Genomic DNA, 20310 nt, shown 5'->3' on the forward strand with positions numbered 1-20310 from the left:
TTCCATTTTTGCAATAATAATAATGCGCATAATAATTTAGCAAAAAAATTGAGGGAGATTGTAAATTTTCATAACTTAAAACAGCAGACTAAATGATAAATGATAATGAAGTTACTAGTATTAATGAATATATGAGAGTTCCAGTATCTTTTACCTGCCATGTCGCAATTCACTTATTTACAACTGCTGGGTCAAACGAAAGATAGAATGAGAACACATAAAAACATATTTACAAATTTTTGAGATAATCAAGAAATTTGACTTCGGAGTAGAATTTATGTACAAGTACAACTAGGGTGCAATGCAAACAACCCTTATTCTCAACACGAAATCCTGCGGCCCCCGGCCGACTTTCAACCCTTCACTCGCAGTCCCAGCATGAGAAATCACTCAGGTTCCCCCGAGAAAAATCCATCTTGAGTGGGAATTGAACCCACAATCTCCTTGGAGGGCAAGACCATCTTTACTCCACGAGTTTTTTTTTTTTATTTAGTATAGAAGTGGTGTGGAATAATTATTTTATTCCTCTCTTAATTTGTTTGTTTTGACTGTGGCTGTGTCATCGGAGAACTTCATTGTTTTTTTTATTATTATTATTCAATTAATTTTCGGCTTACAATTAAATTCATTTTTTAAGGGCTTTCTTTTTAATTATTCTTTTTTTTTATTTCTGGCAATTGTTTTCAGTTGAATTCTTTTAAATAAATATTGCGTTTATTTTAAATTTAAAGTAGCTTTAAATTTACAAATAATTAGTATAAATTCAATTGGAATTATAAGCTTGTAGAATTCATGGGATTCCAATTCACTTCAAGGGAATTTATAAAGGCATTTTAGAATTCAACTGCAGATTCACAGAACTTTCTAGATGCATCTAGAAAGTTCTCAATGTAAATCAAATGGGTGGGTGGGTTTTGCACGACCCTCCCAGGGCTGCTACCCGCGCTATAAAAGGCGCTCCGTCCGCTGGCTCGATGCAGAAGGCTGACAGACCTCAGAGAAATCCGAGGTAAAGCTCCGACACTCGAGCCAGCTGACGGAGAGCATTCAACCCTTTGCTCTTTGTTCGCAGGACACCTGGACTTCCAGTGCAGTTTCGGACACCCGTCCGAACCCTTCGCACTCGTCCGAGCCGTCCCAAGGCCCCGACCGCTGTCTTGTCCCGACGCTGTCTCGTCCGAGGACAGCCGGAAGGCCGACCGCGTCCCGAGCCCCTCGAGCGGCACGCCTGTGTCCATCGTACTGTCCGGGGTGTGGCCGAGCCGTCCGAAGCCGTACGGAGCAGTTTTGCCAGGTAAGAGAAATTACAATTGTTTCTCCCTGAGGCCTTCTTTTGGCCAAAAGGTCAAACCACTACGTGAGACGGAAGTACAGCCGAGTGACCCATTGTTTTTGTCCCCAGCTCCTTCCTGTCCGAGGAATCGGGCGCCGACGTGGCACGTCGCCAGCGAGCGCTCGGACGAAGGCGTCCGAACGTCCGCCGCCAGAGACCCGCACGCCGTGGGCCCCGGCCGCGCCGAGAGCCGCCGCCGACCTGCAGGGAGCCGTCCGGGTTCCCAGCAAGGACGTTTCCAGGGCAGCCTGCCGGCCTACCCAGGGACCACCGCTCCCATTTGTTGATTTTTAAGTGACACTATACGGACAATTTCGAGCCAGTGAATTTACCCTATCCAGCCAGAATTGTTGTGAATACAATAAAGCCCGTGTGTAAGCCAACTTACATTGTTTTAAACAATTACAAATTAATCATAATAATTTACACAATAGAAATTACAGAACAATTACCCATTAATAATTTATTAAGCAATTAAATAATCAGTCAGTATAATCATATGCAAACCCCTTACTTGCAACTTCTTAATATCATTTTGGTTTGCAATAAACTAAATTTGTAATACCAGAAGCTAAATTATACGTAGCCAGCTAGCTTCCTTCGCGGTTCGCACCTAAAAGTTTGAACTCGATCTCGCACATGCGCGCATGCAGCCGCGCACTATTATGATGGCAACGCCGCGTTGTACTGCTCCGTTTATAGGAAAATAAAAAACTATCGTTGTTACTCGTTTAGTCTCGTGTCTCGTTCGACGTTATATTTATATTTTATAGCACCGGTACATACATTACATTTGGCAGCAATAGCATCCTTTTGTCATTAATATTTTTGTGCTCTTTTCTACTAGATTCGGCGGCCGACACCGACCGCAGCCCGACGTACCGGGTCGTCGCGCAAATTATGGAGAAGTTGGACTACGATTTTGACGCGTGCGGAGGCCTGATGCCCGTAAGTTTGGCCATCTAGACCTCTGTTATGGCAAAATGGCGGCCGAATTTTCATAATTTTCGCTCGAATTCTGCGTTTTTTGCTCCATTTGCCGCATTATGCCTTCCTCGCCCATCAAAAACACTTAAAAATCTTGGACAGAAATTTCAACTTCAAAATAGAAACCAGAAATGTACAATTATTTTCTCTTTTCTAGTTTATTTCGAGGAAAAGGATTTTAAAAATACATATAGGTCCCCGTACTCATGTAGAGTTTGAACCTTTGCTACGTTTTCATAAAATAAATAATAATGAGTGAAATTAATGATATTTTGACACGCTGCTATATTGGTTTTTCAATATGCATTCACCCCTTAGTAACAAGGAGACAAACGCCAATTTGCACATTTTTACAACACTGTTTATAATGGATGTTTGCCACAGCAAATACAGGCCCTTATTGCGCCTCCGCCTAGCGAAGAGAAGGGCAGGCGCAGAGAAACAAAGCATCCGTACTATAGGAGGCCAGGCAAAGGTCACAATCATGACTGTTGCGATGCTTGCGGAGAGGGCGGAGACCTTTTGTGCTGCGACAAGTGTCCCGCATCATTCCACTTGCTTTGCCAGTATAAAATATATTGCATTTTGAATAAAAAGTTAAATAAGTTTGTTTCAGCGATCCTCCTTTAAATGAAGAGGATATACCCACAGGGATGTGGTTATGCCATAATTGTAAATTTAATAATGCTCAGGTAAATTGGAAATAGCTAAGTTTATTGGAGTTGTGCTAATTAAATGTTTCTAGAATGCCCCGCCAATTACAAAACAGATAGAGAAATTAAAGAGAGACGTAATTGAAAGTCCAGCAACTTCAAAATCTGCAACACCGATATCATTCTCAGTCACAAATGCCACCAACGAAACAACTGGCCAGTTGTGTAGACTCTTCTGGCGGAGAGATTCCGAGCAAGATTTGATAGGTCCTGCAGAAGCAAAAGAGATTGCTTTAGGAGTTGCAGAAACAGTACCAGAGGTGGAGATGACCAAAGTGGAAGAATTTGTGGCACTGAAGGAATTAGTAGATATCAAGTTGGAGAGTGAACCTTTGACTAAAGAACCAGCTGCTGACCAGGATCTGCAGCCCCTCAAGACGCTTATTCAAGCTGCTGCACAGCTTAATCCTAAAGAATTTGAGCTTCCGTATGAGTTCATGGAACCCATCACTCTTCCAGGCACAGAGAAAGGTGAAAAACAATTTTTTGTTTAACTTCTTAACCTAACTTTTCTATTTAGCCATGCTAAGGAGAGGGAAGAGTAAAAGAAAACCCCATGAGCTTGATAATGGATTGGTCCCTTTGCCAGCCAAACTTTGTCACGAATGTCACAAGTATAGTTTTTTTAAATAAATTTTCCTCCAATCATTGAATTGTTAGGAGTTGCCGGTTGGCCCCTCTTTTAGCCTGTGACTACTGTCCTCTTCTTTTCCATTTGGATTGTCTGACTCCTCCTTTGACCACTGTTCCCAGTGGGAGATGGATGTGTCCTGCGCACTCCAATCATTCTGTGGTATTGAAAAAAATAATCCATAAAAGCATTTCACAAAAATAAATTGTAATTAGGACCAAAAACTTCTTCAATCTAGTGGGGCTACGGAAAGGCTTCGATTATGGGACCAATATTGTGTGGCTCCGATTGATCCAGAAGCCATCAAAATCAACTTCCTGAGGCATTCACGGATTTCTCAAAGCTATCATAGAAAAAGATTGCCTAGAGTTAAACTTTGCGCTAAAAATACTGCAAAGGTATGTTTTTAGATGCATGTTAATTATTAATAGATCTATTAACAACAATCAATCTTCACAGATACCTGAGGCAGTACGACAGCACTACATGGACCCAAAACCTTTGGTACCCCTAGGGGGCCCTTTACTTACCATGGTAACTCCTGCTGACACTATTCCTAAGGAATCTACCAAAGAGGAGCAAGATTTGGTGAGTTTTATCTCTTACAGTTTAATTATAGTGAATCTTACATAGAAGTAAACCCAGTGGCTGATGAGTGTAATGGCCCTGCAAACAAGCATTGCTTCACATCTTCATCTCAAGCACAAGGACTCTAAATCTAATCATGCAAAAGTGCAACCAGTTGAAAACAATGCACAATTACACAGTAATGGAGGTTTGTGCAATGGTTACTTGGATGTTGACATGGACAAATCCCAAAGCAAAAGGTTAGTGAAAAAATTAGCACTTGAAGAGACGATCATGGAAGTGAAGAAAACAGGCTTTGTCCTTGTCAAAATAAGTGTATATTATTAAAAAAAAAAAACTGCCATCTGTTTTTTAATGAAAACATTTTTACCAACGAGGACTAAGCCTGTATCAGTCACCTTTAAATAGTAAAATGTTTGATTAATGCTTCTAAGTTATACAATAATAATAATCATTCCTTTCAATTACAGCTTTAGTTACCCTTCAAACCAGTCAAGAAAGCTAGCTGCGCTCTTGCAGGGAAACATTTTTTCAGGGAAGGAATCTGGTTTGTTTCCCTTTGCTAACCATGTCAACTAAGTTTTGCAATTTATGATTTTTTTCAGATCTGGAATTTTTAGATGATTCCTTGATACGAGCACTGGCCATGCAACGACTCCAAGAATTAACATCCGGAGCTCCTTACATGCCAATAGCCAAGCCTAACGCCCAACTCGCCCCTTGCATATCACTGCCGCTGTCATCCATATACATCCCACAGAATATTGCAACCAAGGCTGCAATTTACCCTGTAGTTTCCTGTAAAGTTATTAAAGAACTTGCCCACTGCTTGGCATTGCAACAGCTCTCTATTGGATTGGGCTCTAATGTTGACATCGATCTCTCCAGATACGGCCACTGTAATTTTGTATCATCTCTACACGCTCTCATTTTCTACGATAACGTAAAAATTTTTATATCTTCAAAGCCTTGACTCAAACAACTCTTTTTCTTTTTAGAGCACAAAAGAATTTGAACTGATGAACTATAGCGAGCATGGTACAGTGATAGACAGTATCTTTTATTGTATTGAGGAGAGCCAGATTGAAGTTTATCAACCTCCTCAGCCAAACTACAATCCCCGAGATCCACCTTTGGCCTTTGGCGCAAGGAAAATTTTGGCTGCAAGAAGGCGTAGGCAAGTTATTTATTTCACTAAAGAGAAGCCATTTAAGCTTTCTATTTTCCAGATGGAAGTGTACAAATGATGCGTTGAAAGAAGAACCTGAAAAGGCAAATTTGAAATCACCTATTACTAATTACGAAGAACTGCCAGATGAAAATGCAAATAAAGAATTTGAGGAGCTGAGGATCAAGAAAAGAATAAGTTCCTTGCAAGTAAGAACTGTTATGATTTTTGCTTATGGAGAAGTGTAATCTAATTATTTTTCTTGTTTGCCACAGAAAAAATGCAATTGCAACACAAAACGCTTGGAAAAACTGAAAGCACAAGGGCCAGGATGGGAAGGCACAGCCATCCTTAAGCACGGGTCTCTCCTCAAATTCGGTTGCCTTCAGTTCATCTTTGCACGATCTTGGCCAGAGAGTATTGAAGAGAATAGCATTTTGTCAACTAATTTGTAACTTCTGTACTAAATTAGAATAATTGAGCAGGTAAAGATTAAAAAAAAGTACAACTTGTTATTTGTGAGTAAGACATAATGATCGGCATCTATTTAGAAGCAGAACTATTATTGGGGGACATTCACTACAGATATCCTCCCTGGCTAACTATACTTCATGGTTATCCCCGAAGGACGTCTAAAGTTAATGTCACCCATTATATTGCTGAAAAGCGAATTTTTATTTTATTATGAATCTGTAAATTTAAGTTCCCAAATCTCAAGAATTGACGCAATAATGTTGATCAAATTGAAATGTAGTTGAATATTAAATTCTGACGTTAAAATACTATAATTCTGAAGTAAATTACTGTTGTTTATTCTACTCAAGTCATTGTATTGTAGTTTTTTTAGTATTAATTTAAATCCGACTTCCTTGCAAATTTAATAAGAAGTTTCTGCATGATACAACACAGAAAATCTGCTTTCGGTTGCAACCCTAATTCAAGAGATGTATTTTCTTGGAAATAAAAACGCAGCAGAACTTCTATTTCATCAAAAAGTGAATGACTTGAGTGCCAAAAAGTTCCACAACTTCGTTGATGTTAACCTTAAATTAATGAGTTATTTATATATCTAAATAAAAAGTTTCTTGAAATTGCTCTGAAATTAGAATCACTATAATTAAGTAAAGAAAAATCCAAATAATGGCCAAACAGTAGAATTATTTATTATTTACAACTTTTGGGAAATAAAAAGGTTCAACATATTACTCAGTTTCTAGCTTTGGATTTTTTTACAACTCCAGATACTATGAAGATTCATGGAAATTTTTAAATCTAGTTCATGATCATGAACTAATGGTTGTTCCATCTTCCCAGAAATTTAGAACTTAGGAGCGGGGCTCTCAATCTTCGAGTAGTCCCTTACGGGAGAGTAGAACTAAAGATAAACATTATTTTAGAGATGATAAAAATTATTTTTAGATTGTATACCTTGTACTGCTTATTGGCAAACTCTTGGTTGGGCAGGGGGTTGGTTGTCCTGTTCCAAGTGACATCGGGGTTGCGGGTAGCAAGGCGCAGAGTGTAGTAAAGTGCCCCTGCAGCTCCCACACCAATACAGACAAAGAGAGGGATGAGCTGAAATAAATTAATATCAAATCTGTCCACAAGGAATGTTAAAAAAAATGATGAAAAATTAATAAGAATTGTTAAACAAACTGTATTTAATGAAAATTTATTTATTACTGAAATTTAATGCCTTTAATCTATAAATCAAGCAAATCTATAGATATAGAGCTTAAGTATATTTTTTGCGTGATTATTATTATATTACTACTGATCTTTATATTGATAATATATGTCTTGACTTGATCTTACTTTCAGAGATATGCAAACACATTTTTTGTTCAGGAATTTTTTGTTGAGTAATACTTTACTGGTAGGTACATACAGTATCTTTTAATTTAATAATTACACGATATAACTCATCTTTCAAATGCATGTATACTGGGAGATTCAGTGTTCAAAAGCTCATTTAATTAATCAATAACCTTGCAATAAAATGTCTAGGCTTGCACTGAATTATCTACTCCGCGACTTTCGTGACCTCAAACTCAAGACATCTTTAGCAAAGAAATCTCTTTTTTTATAAGTTATATACCGATTAAACCCGCTCAAATTGTCATTCATGAACACTTACAGAGGGGTGTTTTTTCATTCCAGCAATGCTCATGCCCTGCATTTTGGATTTTTCGGTCTTGGATGCAGCGAAAAACCGAAAAAGTGAAAAAGATGGGTGTACCAATTCAAATGATGTCGATTGACGATGACGATAGCAGCAGAGTAAAAGGTGAGGGGTAGGTAGAGCAGCTGAGCTGAAACCAGAGATAGTTTTATTCGTAATCTCGACACTCGCGACAATTTTTCGTAAAATGTGCTCGTAATCTTAGCAATCCTTGACGTCATGGCGCTGCGGAAGGGGGAGACCAACGGGGAGACAGAGATAGCAAGAACCTCCTTGAAAAAAAGCAACAGGCAAGCAACAGGACTGCTGTTTTTGTTTTTCTTGTTTTCTGGCTTAAATGCCTATTCCTCCTTGGTCCTTCGCCTCTTTTCGCAACAGCCAAACACTTCCACCAAGAGATGTTTTTGTGACGTCACAAAAACAGGCTGCTACATTTCGAACAGAAAGATGGTTTTTGGCTGTAGTACGCCATTTCAACCACCAGTTGGCGCTAACGACATAGGCCTATAAGCCAGAAAACAAGAAAAGCAGGTCTGGACTGTTGCAACAAGGACTGTTGCTTTTTTCAAGGAGGTTCCTGCTAACCCTGTCTCGATGCTAGGTAGTTGCTGGAAGTTTGCCCCCTTCCGCAGCGCCACAGCGTCACGAATTGCTAGTTTACCACATATGTTTTTTGAACAATTGTCGAAGTTGCGAGATTACGAATACGACCGGCGTACTTCAATCAAAAACCATCTTTCTTAAATGTAGCGTAGCAGCCTGTTTTCGTGACGTCATAAAAACAACTCTTGGTGGAAGTGTGTGGTTCAAGGGTGTGGTTGTTGCGACCAATGACGTCACAGTCGGTTTTGGCCGGACAAGCTCCTTGTCTAGGACGTTTCCAAACGTACCCATGGTCCGCGGCGTCCGCGGTCAACCGAAGAGCGCGGGACAGATTTAAAGGATTAACCTCCGCGCCATCAGGGAAAGGTTGGAAGCACGCGCGTGGTTTTTTGGGAGTGAAGAAAAAAGTTAGTTTCCGCAATAAAAAAGCTACGGCCATAGGCTAACCTTAATCGCAATCACTTGGTGTTAAATGTTAAATTATAGATGTATTGGTTATAAATTTATCTTATAATGTCCAGGGTTGTAAAGGCTAATTAGGATGTCCTATGTACGTCTAATGGACAAATGCAATGACTTTTGAGATGTAATTTAATCTAATTGAATAAATTTGATACAAATGTTTATTCTCGATTTGACAGTTTATTCGCTGGTACAGCGTGCCACTACAACTACGAGGCTTAATGTTAATCACAGAAAAATATATTGCTAGTTTTATTTCATGATTTTATTATGATCAATTCCTCAGCTCAAATATCTCAGAAAAATACAAATTAAATTTCCCTATCCAAGCCACAAACCACAGTTGAGTTGATGACTTTGTTCTATATTGTTTGTGTGATTAATTTAGCTCTCTCTCATATGTGTAACAGTAAAATATTATTTTTCCCAATTTTCCCACTCATTATACTACACTCGCCATGGGCGATGCGTCTATAAAGATCGTTTCAGCAGGCATTTTTTACATTTTTATGTTTCTCGCGACAAACTTTTATAGGCAAAAACAAACGTGTAATTTTCTTTATTAATCCAGTAATTTAAGAAAATGACATTTTAGAAGCAAAATAAATTAGCACTGCAACAGATTATAATAATTTATGTAGGAATAGCGAAAGCAAGAAACAATGATTATTGAAAATTGTCGAGAATAGTGATTACAGCACTCAAATAGGAAGGAAAGAAAGTACGCAAAAACAATTATGTATTTACATAATACCTTCCAAGGTTATCTGTTGGCAAGTAAACAAAGGGCGCTTATTTGTCTATGTAAATGGCCACTTTTTAAAACAAACAAATGACAGACAGTGTTGCATCTACGTAAGACATGCAGGCAGTTGTTTAATTTAAACCTTCTAAGAATATAAGCTGCTTATTTGGGGGAAAAAATCTTGAACTGTCCATTTTCAAATAAAATAATATTTCTTCACATTTTTTTTTCGATTCAAAGAAATGACTTTGTGAAGAATAAACAATGATAATAGAGGCCTCTTAAATTTTTCCATTAGAACAAAAAATTTACTGTTAAATTTCTCTAGATTTCCATGACATGCAAGTTAGGTATTATTTATTTCTTCTTATTATAAAAGCAGTCCCAAGGGCAAGGATAATGATTATTAAAATTTGGAAAATTTAAAAAAAAAATTCATTTTCATAAAACTATTGAAATAAACATACTGAAAATTTGTTATGCAACCACAGTAACTTCACGTCAATCTCTCTGCATTATTTGGTCAGCAAGCAGGTTAAAAGCAAGAATTTATCACACAACATGAAAACGTGATCATTTTTACTGAAACAAATTATGAAATTTTAAGAAATAATATCTTTTTACTCAACAGTATAAATATAAGTGTTGAGTTATATGTGTCTGCTGTTAAAAAGAGAAGAACTCTTTTGAAGCTTTGCTCTCACTTTTCCTGTACGTTACATTTTGTACAAGTTATTTGTGTTGTGTTTGACTTTTGTGAGTGTGAATGCATAAAAACAAGGTCAGAGGGTTTTTTCTTTGTCTCAATTACCATTTGTGCAGGATGGGATGATGATAATTGATACCTCTCTTTCTCTCCTCTTGATAACATTTTCCGCATTATATGCAGATTTCTATTAAGAGTTTGATCAATTCTTTGACTAAATAGTTCCTTTTAACACACTAGGTTTGCAAAAAGTGACACTACACTTAATACTAAAGACTCATCCACAACGGTGCTGATGGTAGCTGGCTGCAGTGCTTTTCTTATGGGCCAGCTTGCATATTAGCGATGTTGTGGATAGACCCTAAACACGCTGCAGTTGGCTCAACCCACTCGGAACTTTGGCAGACACAGTCCGAATTTGGTTTCAATGCCAGTCAAGATGGGCAAAGCAACTTGGTAACCTCCAATATGGTCAGGATTTGTTGAGCGCACCTCATCAGCCAGGCTGCCAGTTGGCACATGCAACTCTGAGCCAGTAGGTCGCCTGGGATTAAATTTTTAGAATAAATTCCAAAATATCCAGCAGATTTCAAATAGAGAAATGAATTTTTTAAATTAGGTGTAATTCATTTGCTTGCACTTACGATCCGCCAAAGTCGACATAGAACAAGCGTTGTAGAATTTCGTAGGTCAGCAGAGTGACACCAAATTGCGGTGAGGATCGGAACACTCGGGCTGAAAATTTGAAGTTTTGCGTTAACAAAATTTCCTGTTTGTGTCCCTAGCTGATGACTGAAATTAAGAAATTAGTACAAATACTTCAAAACTAGCAAAGAGTTGCATTTTAAATGACTTGTTGCGAGAGAATACTTGAAATGAAACAAAATTCAAATAGCAAAACAAACCAGTAATCAAATAATGATATGATATAGAGATAAATGGGCTAAGATGGGTTGATGGATGTGACCTTCATATAATTATTACGATCCTTCAAGATTACGTCTAATAACAGAAGTCTGTTAGCATAATGTAATTTATTTATTTAATTATGATGGGTAATGCCTTTAATGACAACTCATGTGTGTTTGATGGAAAACCATGGAGCTGCTGCAACAGGCTGTTAACTTTTGAAAAAACAGAGCAAATCGTACAACCAACTGCATTCCTTACTTACAGGGCAAGGGCGGAGCAAAGGGCCAGACAAAGGGCGCGCGGCCGGGAAACAAGAACAAATATTAAGTTGGTCCAAAGTCCAAAATAAATGGGGCTTTTAAACCTTTGCAACCGCCCTTGAAACAAAGTTATTTATTAAAAAGAAAATCAGACTAGGGAGGCCCAGAAGGGTTGTTCTTGCTTCATCATTAATTATAATTAATTTTTTTTGTAAGAAATTAAAATAAAAAACCTAGAGCTAGTTTTGCATACCTGTGGCGCCTTTCCAGAATGCCTTCATTCCCTCCTCTCTGTAAATCTTTTGGGCGGCATCAAGGACCCCATTGTAAGTTGTTTGGCCAGCTCTTGCAACAACCTGGGTATATAATTTAATATAAATAAATGACCTGAACGAATTTTATCGTTTAAATAATGATGTATATTGACTTATTTTAAAAAGCTGTTATTACTAATTGTAAGTATATTATGTGATATATAATGCTTAACAAAATAAACAAATCTTGAATCTTGATCTCATAATTTTTTAAGATCAACGCACCTGAAGTCTAGTTTTAATCACATCTGCTGGAGTGACAAGAGAGGCAGCGGGAATACCAGAAATTGCACCAGCAGCCAAAAGAGACAGAGGATGGTTGTAACCGTTTTCATCAGCTAACTTAACCTTCATATGAGCATAGGCAGGGAAATAGATCGCACTAAATGGTACATCACGGAGGAAACAGGCTTTTGCACCCTAGGTTAAAGCATAAATTTCAAACCAAAATTCAAACATTTGCATTTTAGTTTACTTTGTAAAGCCCAAAGAATCCCAATTCTTTGACAACAGACACAGCACTTATCTTTGAAGCCGTGGCAATTTCACCTGCCACTTGGAGACGAATTTTCACAATTTCGAGCGGATTGGTGAAGATGACCTGTGAGCCTCCAGCCTTGAATGTTCAAAAACGTTAAGCCAGTATTTATTTTGAATAAAAAATTACTTACACAACCACCAGCAATTATTTCTCCGTACAAAGGCAGATTACCATTTTTGTCCATGAACTTGTCTCGCACTAAATCATTCATCTATAAATTTGCAAAAAAAAATCCATATAAAATAAAAAGAAAATTAATAACATCAAAAATGAAAGAACTCACTGTAAGCTTGATAGCTTTCTCAGGAGCTACACCCATGAGCTGTGGGACCAAGCCACGATACAATCCCATAAAGCCCTCATGTCTTATAACCTTCCGACAGCAGTCCCAGCTGTTTCTATACATGAGTTCACCTATGAAGGATCCAGCACGCTGGTTTTGCAGTCTTGTCTTGACCAAATCTATTGGATACACCACTGTCGCTCCGACCGCTAATTGAAAATAATTTTCATGACATCTTAAAATTTAAACAACAGATGCACTTTAATTTTATTTTCATACCTCCACCGATGGAGCCAAGAATGAATCTGTACCCACTTTCCAGAAACATGGTTAGAATACCACGATCCTCAGGCCTCTGGAATTTTTTAAGTATCATAATGAGCAAATTCTATACTAGAGTAATATTAAATATAAACCAGTCAATTAATGATTTAGGATCACAAAACCACACAAAACAATACTTTCATTAAAAATTAATGAGGAAGAGCCAATTTGTTATTATTACTTATTTGCTTATTAATGCAAAATCATTTCAAGCAAAAAAGCTTAAAATTGACCAAAACAAGCAAGAAATTTAGAAAGAAAAAAACTTCGTCCTTCCTTCAAAATTTCATTCGCAAAAATCATAAATTAAAAAACAAATGATGCTTTTGCTTACATTTCGCAGAATGAATGAAGTTATTTGATATTTTTCATGAATGGACTGTTTTATGGTGAAACAGGCATGCAAGAACAAAATGTAATCAAATTTAAAAATTTATGACCATGAAATTTTAGTCACAGGCGCGAAACTTACTTCAACTGCTTTTATTTCAGCCAGGCGCTTGGTAATCTGCTTGAAATACTGTTCAGGTGCAATTGCTTGCAAATCATTGTAGACGACACGACTGCAATGCACAAGTTAATAACACTCAAATTAGTCAAAAGCTTAGAATGATTTGAAAGAACATAATAATATTATTATTATTAATAAAAAAATAATATAATGGCAAGCCAAAGTCTGTTGAAATGAAGAGATCGGGATTTTCGTTGCAGAAAAATTGTTTTTATTCAAAAACAAATGGCTCTACCAGTTTCGGTCACGGTCTGCGACCGTATTTCATGAGCAAGAAAAATACAAACCACCAAAGTCATCAACCTGTCCTCCTCTCAGAAGCTTTTTGGAAATAAAAATTTAAAAAATTTTTTGGGAATTTTTTGAACCTAATGGGGGTGACCTATGGGCAAGTGGTCATCATGGAAAAAATATCGACCCATGTCATTTTTCGATCTGCAGTTTGCATGGGTCCCTATATTAAAATCATCATATAAGGGATTGAGACTTAAACCCATTTCCTCCTTACTTATAAAAGAAGTCCTGAAATCATGAGAAAAATTCCTACCCTGTTTGATGTAAGAGGTCCATCAGGAGGAACAGGATGTCAACCTCCAAGGGTGTAATCTGAGACATCATCTGCGCTGATTGAAGAAGTTCCTCTGCAGATAAAATTATTTATTTATTTATTTATTTATTTATTCTCCATTCATAGTACATACAACGCAAAAAAAAAGTACACTGTACAAAAAAAAGCGGAATCATGCATCGACATAAAAAAGTACAAGCATACAAAAAAATGCCGAAAATCAGGAGTCGGAAATTTATGTACAATGCTGGAAATTGTGTTATAAAAGATTTAAGTCTTTAGTGAAGAATCAATTGGCACTCATGCGAACATCATGGAAATGAAGAAAGCTGGCTTTGCCCTCAACAAAACATTTTGTTAAAAAACCAGAATCAGTCACCGTCTGCAAACCCATTTCATGAGCAAGGAAAATAAAAAATCCACTAAATTAAAACCACTTTTTTAACACCAACAAAAAAAGTGCTAAAAGAAGTGGTTTTTCAATCTTGCCATTAATTTATTTTCTTGCTTACGAAATGGGTTTGCAGAACCGTGACCAAAACCGGTGGTAGAGCCATTTGGTTTTTAAATAATAATTAATTTTTTCAACAATGGTATAGCCCGTTTTCTTCACTTGAAATTCATTGTCAAAGCAGAACACACTACCTTTTGTGACTTCTGTGTTTCGATTTCCACCAGTGGCATTTAAATAAATTCTTTTGATCAACTCCATGTTATTGAGCAACGAATTGAAGGCCATGAAAAATGGAAAACTGACTCTGTGACCACCAGAACCACCTCCAGCGGCCTATTTAAATCAAGTAGTTAATAATTTCTCTTTAAAGCTTATTCCTCAACATACAGCAACAAGATTGGCTCGAACTTCCTTTGTCAACAAGTGGCTCTTGATACTGATCATGATGTCTTGAAAGTCAAGGGCAGAGATAAAACCGGTTCCATCCTTGTCAAACCTGCGGAAAGCTTCAACAGCGTATTCCTCATGGAAGTCCTGATTTCATTTTTGTTTAAATATTATTAATATTAATTTAATTTTTTTTCTTCATTAAACAAATCTGTGGCTTACGTGTAAAAACTGGCTGAACTCTGCATAGCTCACCACTCTCTTTTTTTCTTTTCCAAAATAAAGTTTAACAAAACCACCATTCATGTCAAACGGAATTCTTTGATTTAGAGTTGTCTTTTTCATTACTTCAACAAACTCATCTAGCAAATTTCAGTTAGAATTTTAATAATTTCTTTAGAAAATTGAATTTTACCAAAAGCAACCATTCCGTTTCCATTGGTGTCAAAAAGTTGGAAGGCAGTCTTGTACAGTGCATCAGGTACACACAGCAGACCCTCAAAAGCATGGAACTCGGGAAATGAGATGAGTCTGAAATTAAATTTGATATTTGTTCAGTACAACACTTTAAGATGTTAACTTATTTTAAAAATAACCCATCTTTGCTGGTGTCGATGATTCCGCCAAGCAAGCTGACAGAATCTGCGTTGTAATTGGCATCAGGAAAGAGACCGAGGAAGCCACGGATGAAATCCGTGGGGGTCATGTACTTCTCCCCATTGACTTCTTGGGACGCATACTGCAATATTATTCTAAATTAGAAACACAACACTAGAGAGGGATTTTTATAGAATTTTATACCTTATCAAAAATATTATGCAGCTTCTCGGTGTTGGCTCGTTTCAGAAAGCCGCCGCCCTGAAATATGCATATGGCAGCGTTAAAGAATTATGTTAAAAGGAGAATTCACGACTGGAAAAAGCGCAGTGCAAAATTCCCAAAGCCACAAAACAGAGCAATCAGTAGCTTGAATATGAGGAGATGGTCTTTTTAGATTTTTTAAGATTCAGAAAATATTTATTCTATGTAAAACTATAAATCTTTAAACTAAGTCATTAAATTACAATAATAATTTCAAAATAGGTTCACAAACTTTTGCATATAAAGCCTTTCATGTATAAACGGTTACCAGACAAGATAATTTTAATAATTTTTAGAAAAAGTGAGAATTCAATTTTTAAGACCACGCACAGAGATGATATAGAATAAAAGAAAGAATAATAAATAGAGGCAATGGAATACAAAAAGAGAAAAAAAGACACATACAAACGCGCGAGCCCGCGCGCACACACACACACACACACACACCCATCACTTGCATGTTTAGTGAAAATGAATTAAAAAATAATTAGGATAAAATATCACCCTCTCAGCATGACAATGGGGGCTAAATGGATGAGCAAAAGAAAAGGTGACAAAAGCGTGGAAAATTGAGTGAAAATGAACATGACAATAAAGATTGTGGTTGCTTGAAGAAATTGACACTCGAGGAGATGATCATGGAAATGAAGAGAATAAATAGCTCTCACGAGCCATCTGTTTTTGTAAATATAAAAAAAAATCGCAACGAGGAGGTTTGTGTTGCCCAAATGACAAAATTTCTTAGGTTGTATGTTACGGAAAAATTAAACTGGACGGAGCATGCGAATTACGTTGTGGGCTGTGGGCAAGTTGCATAGTGCTGTTTTCCTGATAAATAATTTGTTGAACGGTTGAAGTTGGTTAGCGAAAAGCACTTGCTCATGGTTTATTATGCTTAAGTGTTTGTGATATTGTTCTTTTTTTTCTCTCGATAGTGTGGGTTTACCGCGGCAGCCATCTATTTTGATGTCGGGCGTTTTAGCAGACATCTGCTAGTTGTAAACCCTTTCTTCTCTTTTTTTTTCCATAAAATTTTTGTACAGACCGAGAAGAATAAATAATAATAATAATAATAATTCTCCATTCAGATACAATGAAATACACAACATCTTACATCAAGTCGGTACAAAAATGCGATACAAAGTCGATACAAAAAAACTTCTTAGTCAACACAAGGCTACGAGTTTCAATGAATGAATCAATAGCATTTCGCCAAATTCATCACACTTTTTTTTTATTTTTTACTTCTTCTTATTTTTTACTTGTAAAAAGTAAAATAAAATTAATTGAAAATTTTAATATTTCCATTCAATGCAGAATAAATACATATTTCTTGACTTGGCTCGCACTCTGGTCATTAATTATGTTGATCTATAGGAAATAAATATTAACTGAATCTGAATAGATCGATCTTAAGCTGACGACAGCAACAATAAGTGATGCGGGGCAGAGTATGAAAAAAAGTGCTTTCTATTTTTCCACGACAAATGAGAGATGCACAACCAATAAGACCAATAATCTTATTGTGCACAACCAAAGAAAAAGCAAGCTCGCGTTATATTATGTAACCTTGGGGACCTTGATCTGCACCGATCACGTGATCGGCGGCACACGCATGCTGACAACACGTGCCAATTTCATGCTCCTCCGCATGGAGGCATATGCGTCACTCAAGCTGACGCAGACACCGCGCAGCCGTGAATCTGTACTGTATGTCCATAATTATATTATAGAATAAAAACGCACACAGGTAACGCGACTTATCCTTGTTTAATCAAGTGAAAAACAAAAAATATTTAACTGAGGCAAGAAGTATTTAAAAATTTCAAGATTAAAGATTTTTTAATATTTGAATTTCTGGCTACAAAATATAAGCAGGAAATTCATAAATCGAAAGAATATGTTTTAATACTCAGCACAGTCAGCACACCACAACACTTATTTACCAACTATTATTATTGCATCGCTTTTATTGAATAGATCATGAGGTGATATTACAGATAAATTATTCTCCGACGTAATTCACCCATTTACAACTGGGTCAATCAAGTAGAAAAAATATTTTCAAATTCTTGAAACTCCTGTTCTGAGAAAAACTTTTGTACCGTCACAAAATTGCAGAGTTGCAAATCGAGCTGTTTCCTCGTTGAAAAAGCTCGAGTTCTTTACTTCAACTTTCTCCTAATTTGACTGGCATATTTAGAATTTTGTACGAGTTGAAATTTTAAATATTTTACTTGGAAACTAAAAATTGCTAAAATCAAAACTGTTCCCGGAAGGCATGTGCGATAAATCATTTTCGATTGGGCACGCCAAGCAGATGCTAGAAATATTTTTATTTTTCAAAATCTGATCATTTTTCAAAAATTTTGAGCAGTTTTTGTAAAGTATAAAAAGTTCATTATAAACTGCTCTGAAAATTGAAAACATGATGTCAGATTTTTTTTTTTTTTTTTAATGGCACCCACTTAGTTTTTCAACTTTGGGGTTGGTCTATGCCACGGTGCAGGAGTTGTTTGGTTACTCCCCCTACCCTTCACTCCTTGGCGGGAGCTTTTTATGAAGAGTAGACACTCTGCATAGGAAGCCCTTACCACCCCCCCAGACCTGCCCCCTGACCCTGGCCTTGCCACGAAGGACTTAGAATGAAACGCAGGCATTCGCCACACAAGCTGAGTTATTCCAGCTTGTGGCTCGGAGGAAACATGGCAAACCTCCGAGTGCGAGTCGGTACAGCTTGCGCCATACCTCCCAAATTCCCGACGTGTCAGCCGAAATGTTATCAATGATTCGCATACCAGAGACAATTTGTTTCCACAAAGAGCCTCAGGCTGAGCATTGATCCCGTGACGGCCGAGCAAACCCACTGATTAGAATGCAAGCATTCTAACCACTGAGCCACCGGGCTTGGTGATGTCAGATTTTGAAATATATATTTCTGGCATCTCCTTGACGTGCTCAATCGAATGATGTATCTCACATGCCTTTCCGAAAAAGTTTTGATTGGTTTTGATTATCTTTGAGAGAATAAATAAATAAATAAATAAATTTGAATCATTTGAATTGCGACATTGAAATAGCAGAGGGCATTGAAATTGCTATAGTGTTGATAATTGAAAACGAGAGCAAGAATAGAGTCAATAAGTAAACAACAGTAAATGGCGTGGGGGCGATTTCCCAACGTTGGGGACAGCTTTAGAGACCCATGTTATTTTCCCCGCTTCATCTGATGATATGACTGTATTAAAAAAAAAATACGAAAAAACAATTAATCACTCAGAAGGTGACGAGAGAAGGGAAAAATATAATGCTACTAAATGCAGATGAGGATGAAGCTGCACGTGATTGAGTGATGACATATTAGAATTACGTTATTTTTAAAAACAAAATATCTTTGAGAGTATTTTGTCTGCGACCGAGATAACATGAAAAAATATGGGCTGCTGTGTGTTAGTTTTTGAAAATGAAGAACAAAAAGATTCATGGGTAGTTTGATTGATTGAAGAAAAATTACCGTTCACCAATACAGAGAAAGCAATAAAATTCTAATATACAGTATTATTTGTTATTTCCTGTTAAAACTGACCATTATTTAAAATGCTGAATGTCCAATTGCGTTTAAAATCAGCGGATTTTGAGAGATTATTTAGCACAGGATCAAATTAAATCTGCAGCTGTAAACAAAAAGGTCACGCAACAAAATATATTACATACATGAAAAAGCAAAATAAGATTTTTATGACGATTGTGTGCTAATAGAGATAGAGAAAGGGCGTGGATTAATTCATAAAAAATTAACTAATATTTTTAAACTGAGGAGTTTTGTTGAAAAAAACATTATTTTTTTAACCAAAAAATTGTAGGCGGCTTCTAAGTTGTTTTTTAATCTTGAATAATGACTTTACAAAATACAGGAATTTAAATTTTCACATATAATAATTCAGTGTTATTTTGTAATTTCATGCCTTTGAGGGTTCTTCGACCCTAAGCCAAATCTTTTAAAGAGTAAGAGGGCCTGCGCGTATTGAAAGCAGCACAATCGGACTATGTAATTGCACGATTACATACATTATTTACAATTAATGGGCGCACTGCCAATTATGCCAATGACTTTGAGGCCGTTCAATAAGGTTAAACCAGCAAGAAAGAGGGCGGGGCGCGCCGAAATTATTATCTTTTCTGTGTTTACAAAAATTAATCACAAAGTTTGAAAATTTTTATTAGCTATAGATCTACTCTCTACTCTAAAGCGAACAATACTCGAAAATAATAATATTAATAAACGCTCGGGTGAGAGCACGGGTTAATTACCTCGGTACACGTGGCACGAAGAACCAGCAAATTAAGTGACCAATCTTTGACCATTTGAAGAATTTGCTCCTAGAATCGCAAAATCGAGAGTGTGAGAAAAGTCTGTGCAGTTTTGTCCGGCCGGGCTACGCTAGTTTCACGTCTGTCGGCTGTATACGTGTGTGCGTTCGAATAAATTTCAACACACTTCAGTTATAAATCACTGCAAAACACACCAAATTCATTCAGCAACAGTAGAGGAATTACCGATATTAGAGTCGTCTCCAATATTTCACTGGAGGATGCAGCCATTCCTCGACCCAAGACCTAACTGAACTGCTGGCTAAAGGAAAGGAAAGGAGAGTAAAATAGGTTAGGAGAGGCGAAGAGGAGGTGGCATATGGCCCAGCTCAATGTTATTATGATAGGCCTGGGCCCAAGGTCACCTAGACAGTCCCGCCCCTTCGCCCCTCCTAACTATTTATCC

The 20310-nt window shown here is 37.0% G+C and overlaps 3 protein-coding genes across 9 annotated transcripts; 1 reads left to right on the forward strand and 2 right to left on the reverse strand.

Moving 5' to 3' along the window:
• The first annotated feature begins 1982 nt into the window (after window positions 1–1982).
• On the forward strand, window positions 1983–6630 carry LOC132198784 (PHD finger protein 12). The gene is made up of 15 exons (XM_059622995.1): window positions 1983–2111; window positions 2181–2281; window positions 2705–2886; window positions 2937–3012; window positions 3066–3504; window positions 3554–3647; window positions 3694–3826; window positions 3880–4062; window positions 4124–4252; window positions 4310–4491; window positions 4723–4799; window positions 4858–5195; window positions 5251–5429; window positions 5482–5629; window positions 5696–6630. The coding sequence occupies exons 2-15, from the start codon at window positions 2234–2236 to the stop codon at window positions 5873–5875; spliced, it is 2388 nt and encodes a 795-aa protein (XP_059478978.1). The 5' UTR covers window positions 1983–2111; window positions 2181–2233; the 3' UTR covers window positions 5876–6630.
• Window positions 6559–7719, reverse strand: LOC132198788 (cytochrome c oxidase subunit NDUFA4). Its single transcript, XM_059623011.1, has 3 exons — window positions 7558–7719; window positions 6849–6995; window positions 6559–6795 (listed from the first exon to the last, which is right to left on the reverse strand). Exons 1-3 carry the CDS (start codon window positions 7597–7599, stop codon window positions 6739–6741), a joined length of 246 nt encoding a protein of 81 aa, XP_059478994.1. The 5' UTR covers window positions 7600–7719; the 3' UTR covers window positions 6559–6738.
• Window positions 7720–8914: 1195 nt separating this feature from the next.
• On the reverse strand, window positions 8915–20185 carry LOC132198785 (calcium-binding mitochondrial carrier protein Aralar1). Of its 7 annotated transcripts, XM_059623003.1 has the most exons (19): window positions 20091–20179; window positions 19845–19913; window positions 19120–19207; window positions 15474–15530; window positions 15269–15411; window positions 15088–15203; window positions 14895–15034; window positions 14673–14819; window positions 14477–14618; window positions 13811–13904; window positions 13225–13315; window positions 12708–12783; window positions 12429–12637; window positions 12276–12356; window positions 12080–12220; window positions 11830–12024; window positions 11544–11646; window positions 10763–10853; window positions 8915–10662 (listed from the first exon to the last, which is right to left on the reverse strand). In XM_059623003.1, exons 3-19 carry the CDS (start codon window positions 19120–19122, stop codon window positions 10500–10502), a joined length of 1992 nt encoding a protein of 663 aa, XP_059478986.1. In that variant the 5' UTR covers window positions 19123–19207; window positions 19845–19913; window positions 20091–20179; the 3' UTR covers window positions 8915–10499. The 7 variants fall into 7 exon arrangements, with proteins under 7 accessions (XP_059478986.1, XP_059478980.1, XP_059478979.1 ...); XM_059622997.1 differs by lacking the exon at window positions 19120–19207 and having other exon boundaries at window positions 10763–10847; window positions 20091–20185; XM_059622996.1 differs by lacking the exon at window positions 19120–19207 and having other exon boundaries at window positions 20091–20184.
• Window positions 20186–20310: the final 125 nt, after the last annotated feature.

Source organism: Neocloeon triangulifer, unplaced genomic scaffold, assembly GCF_031216515.1.
Source record: "Neocloeon triangulifer isolate White Clay Creek 2 clone unplaced genomic scaffold, ASM3121651v1 ptg000013l, whole genome shotgun sequence".
Taxonomy (NCBI): Eukaryota; Metazoa; Arthropoda; class Insecta; order Ephemeroptera; family Baetidae; genus Neocloeon; species Neocloeon triangulifer.

Excerpts from the sequence above, each read along its gene's own strand:
- LOC132198788 (XM_059623011.1), bottom strand. The coding sequence starts at position 7,599 with ATGCAGGGCATGAGCATTGCTGGAATGAAAAAACACCCCTCT. Across the intron at positions 6,996-7,557 it reads GAATGAAAAAACACCCCTCT|CTCATCCCTCTCTTTGTCTG; the intron begins GTAAGTGTTCAT and ends AATTTATTTCAG. Across the intron at positions 6,796-6,848 it reads TTGCCAATAAGCAGTACAAG|TTCTACTCTCCCGTAAGGGA; the intron begins GTATACAATCTA and ends GTTTATCTTTAG.
- LOC132198785 (XM_059622996.1), bottom strand. The coding sequence starts at position 20,135 with ATGGCTGCATCCTCCAGTGAAATATTGGAGACGACTCTAATATCG. Across the intron at positions 19,914-20,090 it reads TGGAGACGACTCTAATATCG|GAGCAAATTCTTCAAATGGT; the intron begins GTAATTCCTCTA and ends TTGCGATTCTAG. Across the intron at positions 12,357-12,428 it reads AGAAAGCTATCAAGCTTACA|ATGAATGATTTAGTGCGAGA; the intron begins GTGAGTTCTTTC and ends GCAAATTTATAG.
- LOC132198784 (XM_059622995.1), top strand. The coding sequence starts at position 2,234 with ATGGAGAAGTTGGACTACGATTTTGACGCGTGCGGAGGCCTGATGCCC. Across the intron at positions 4,800-4,857 it reads TTTTTCAGGGAAGGAATCTG|ATCTGGAATTTTTAGATGAT; the intron begins GTTTGTTTCCCT and ends GATTTTTTTCAG. Across the intron at positions 5,430-5,481 it reads TTGGCTGCAAGAAGGCGTAG|ATGGAAGTGTACAAATGATG; the intron begins GCAAGTTATTTA and ends TCTATTTTCCAG.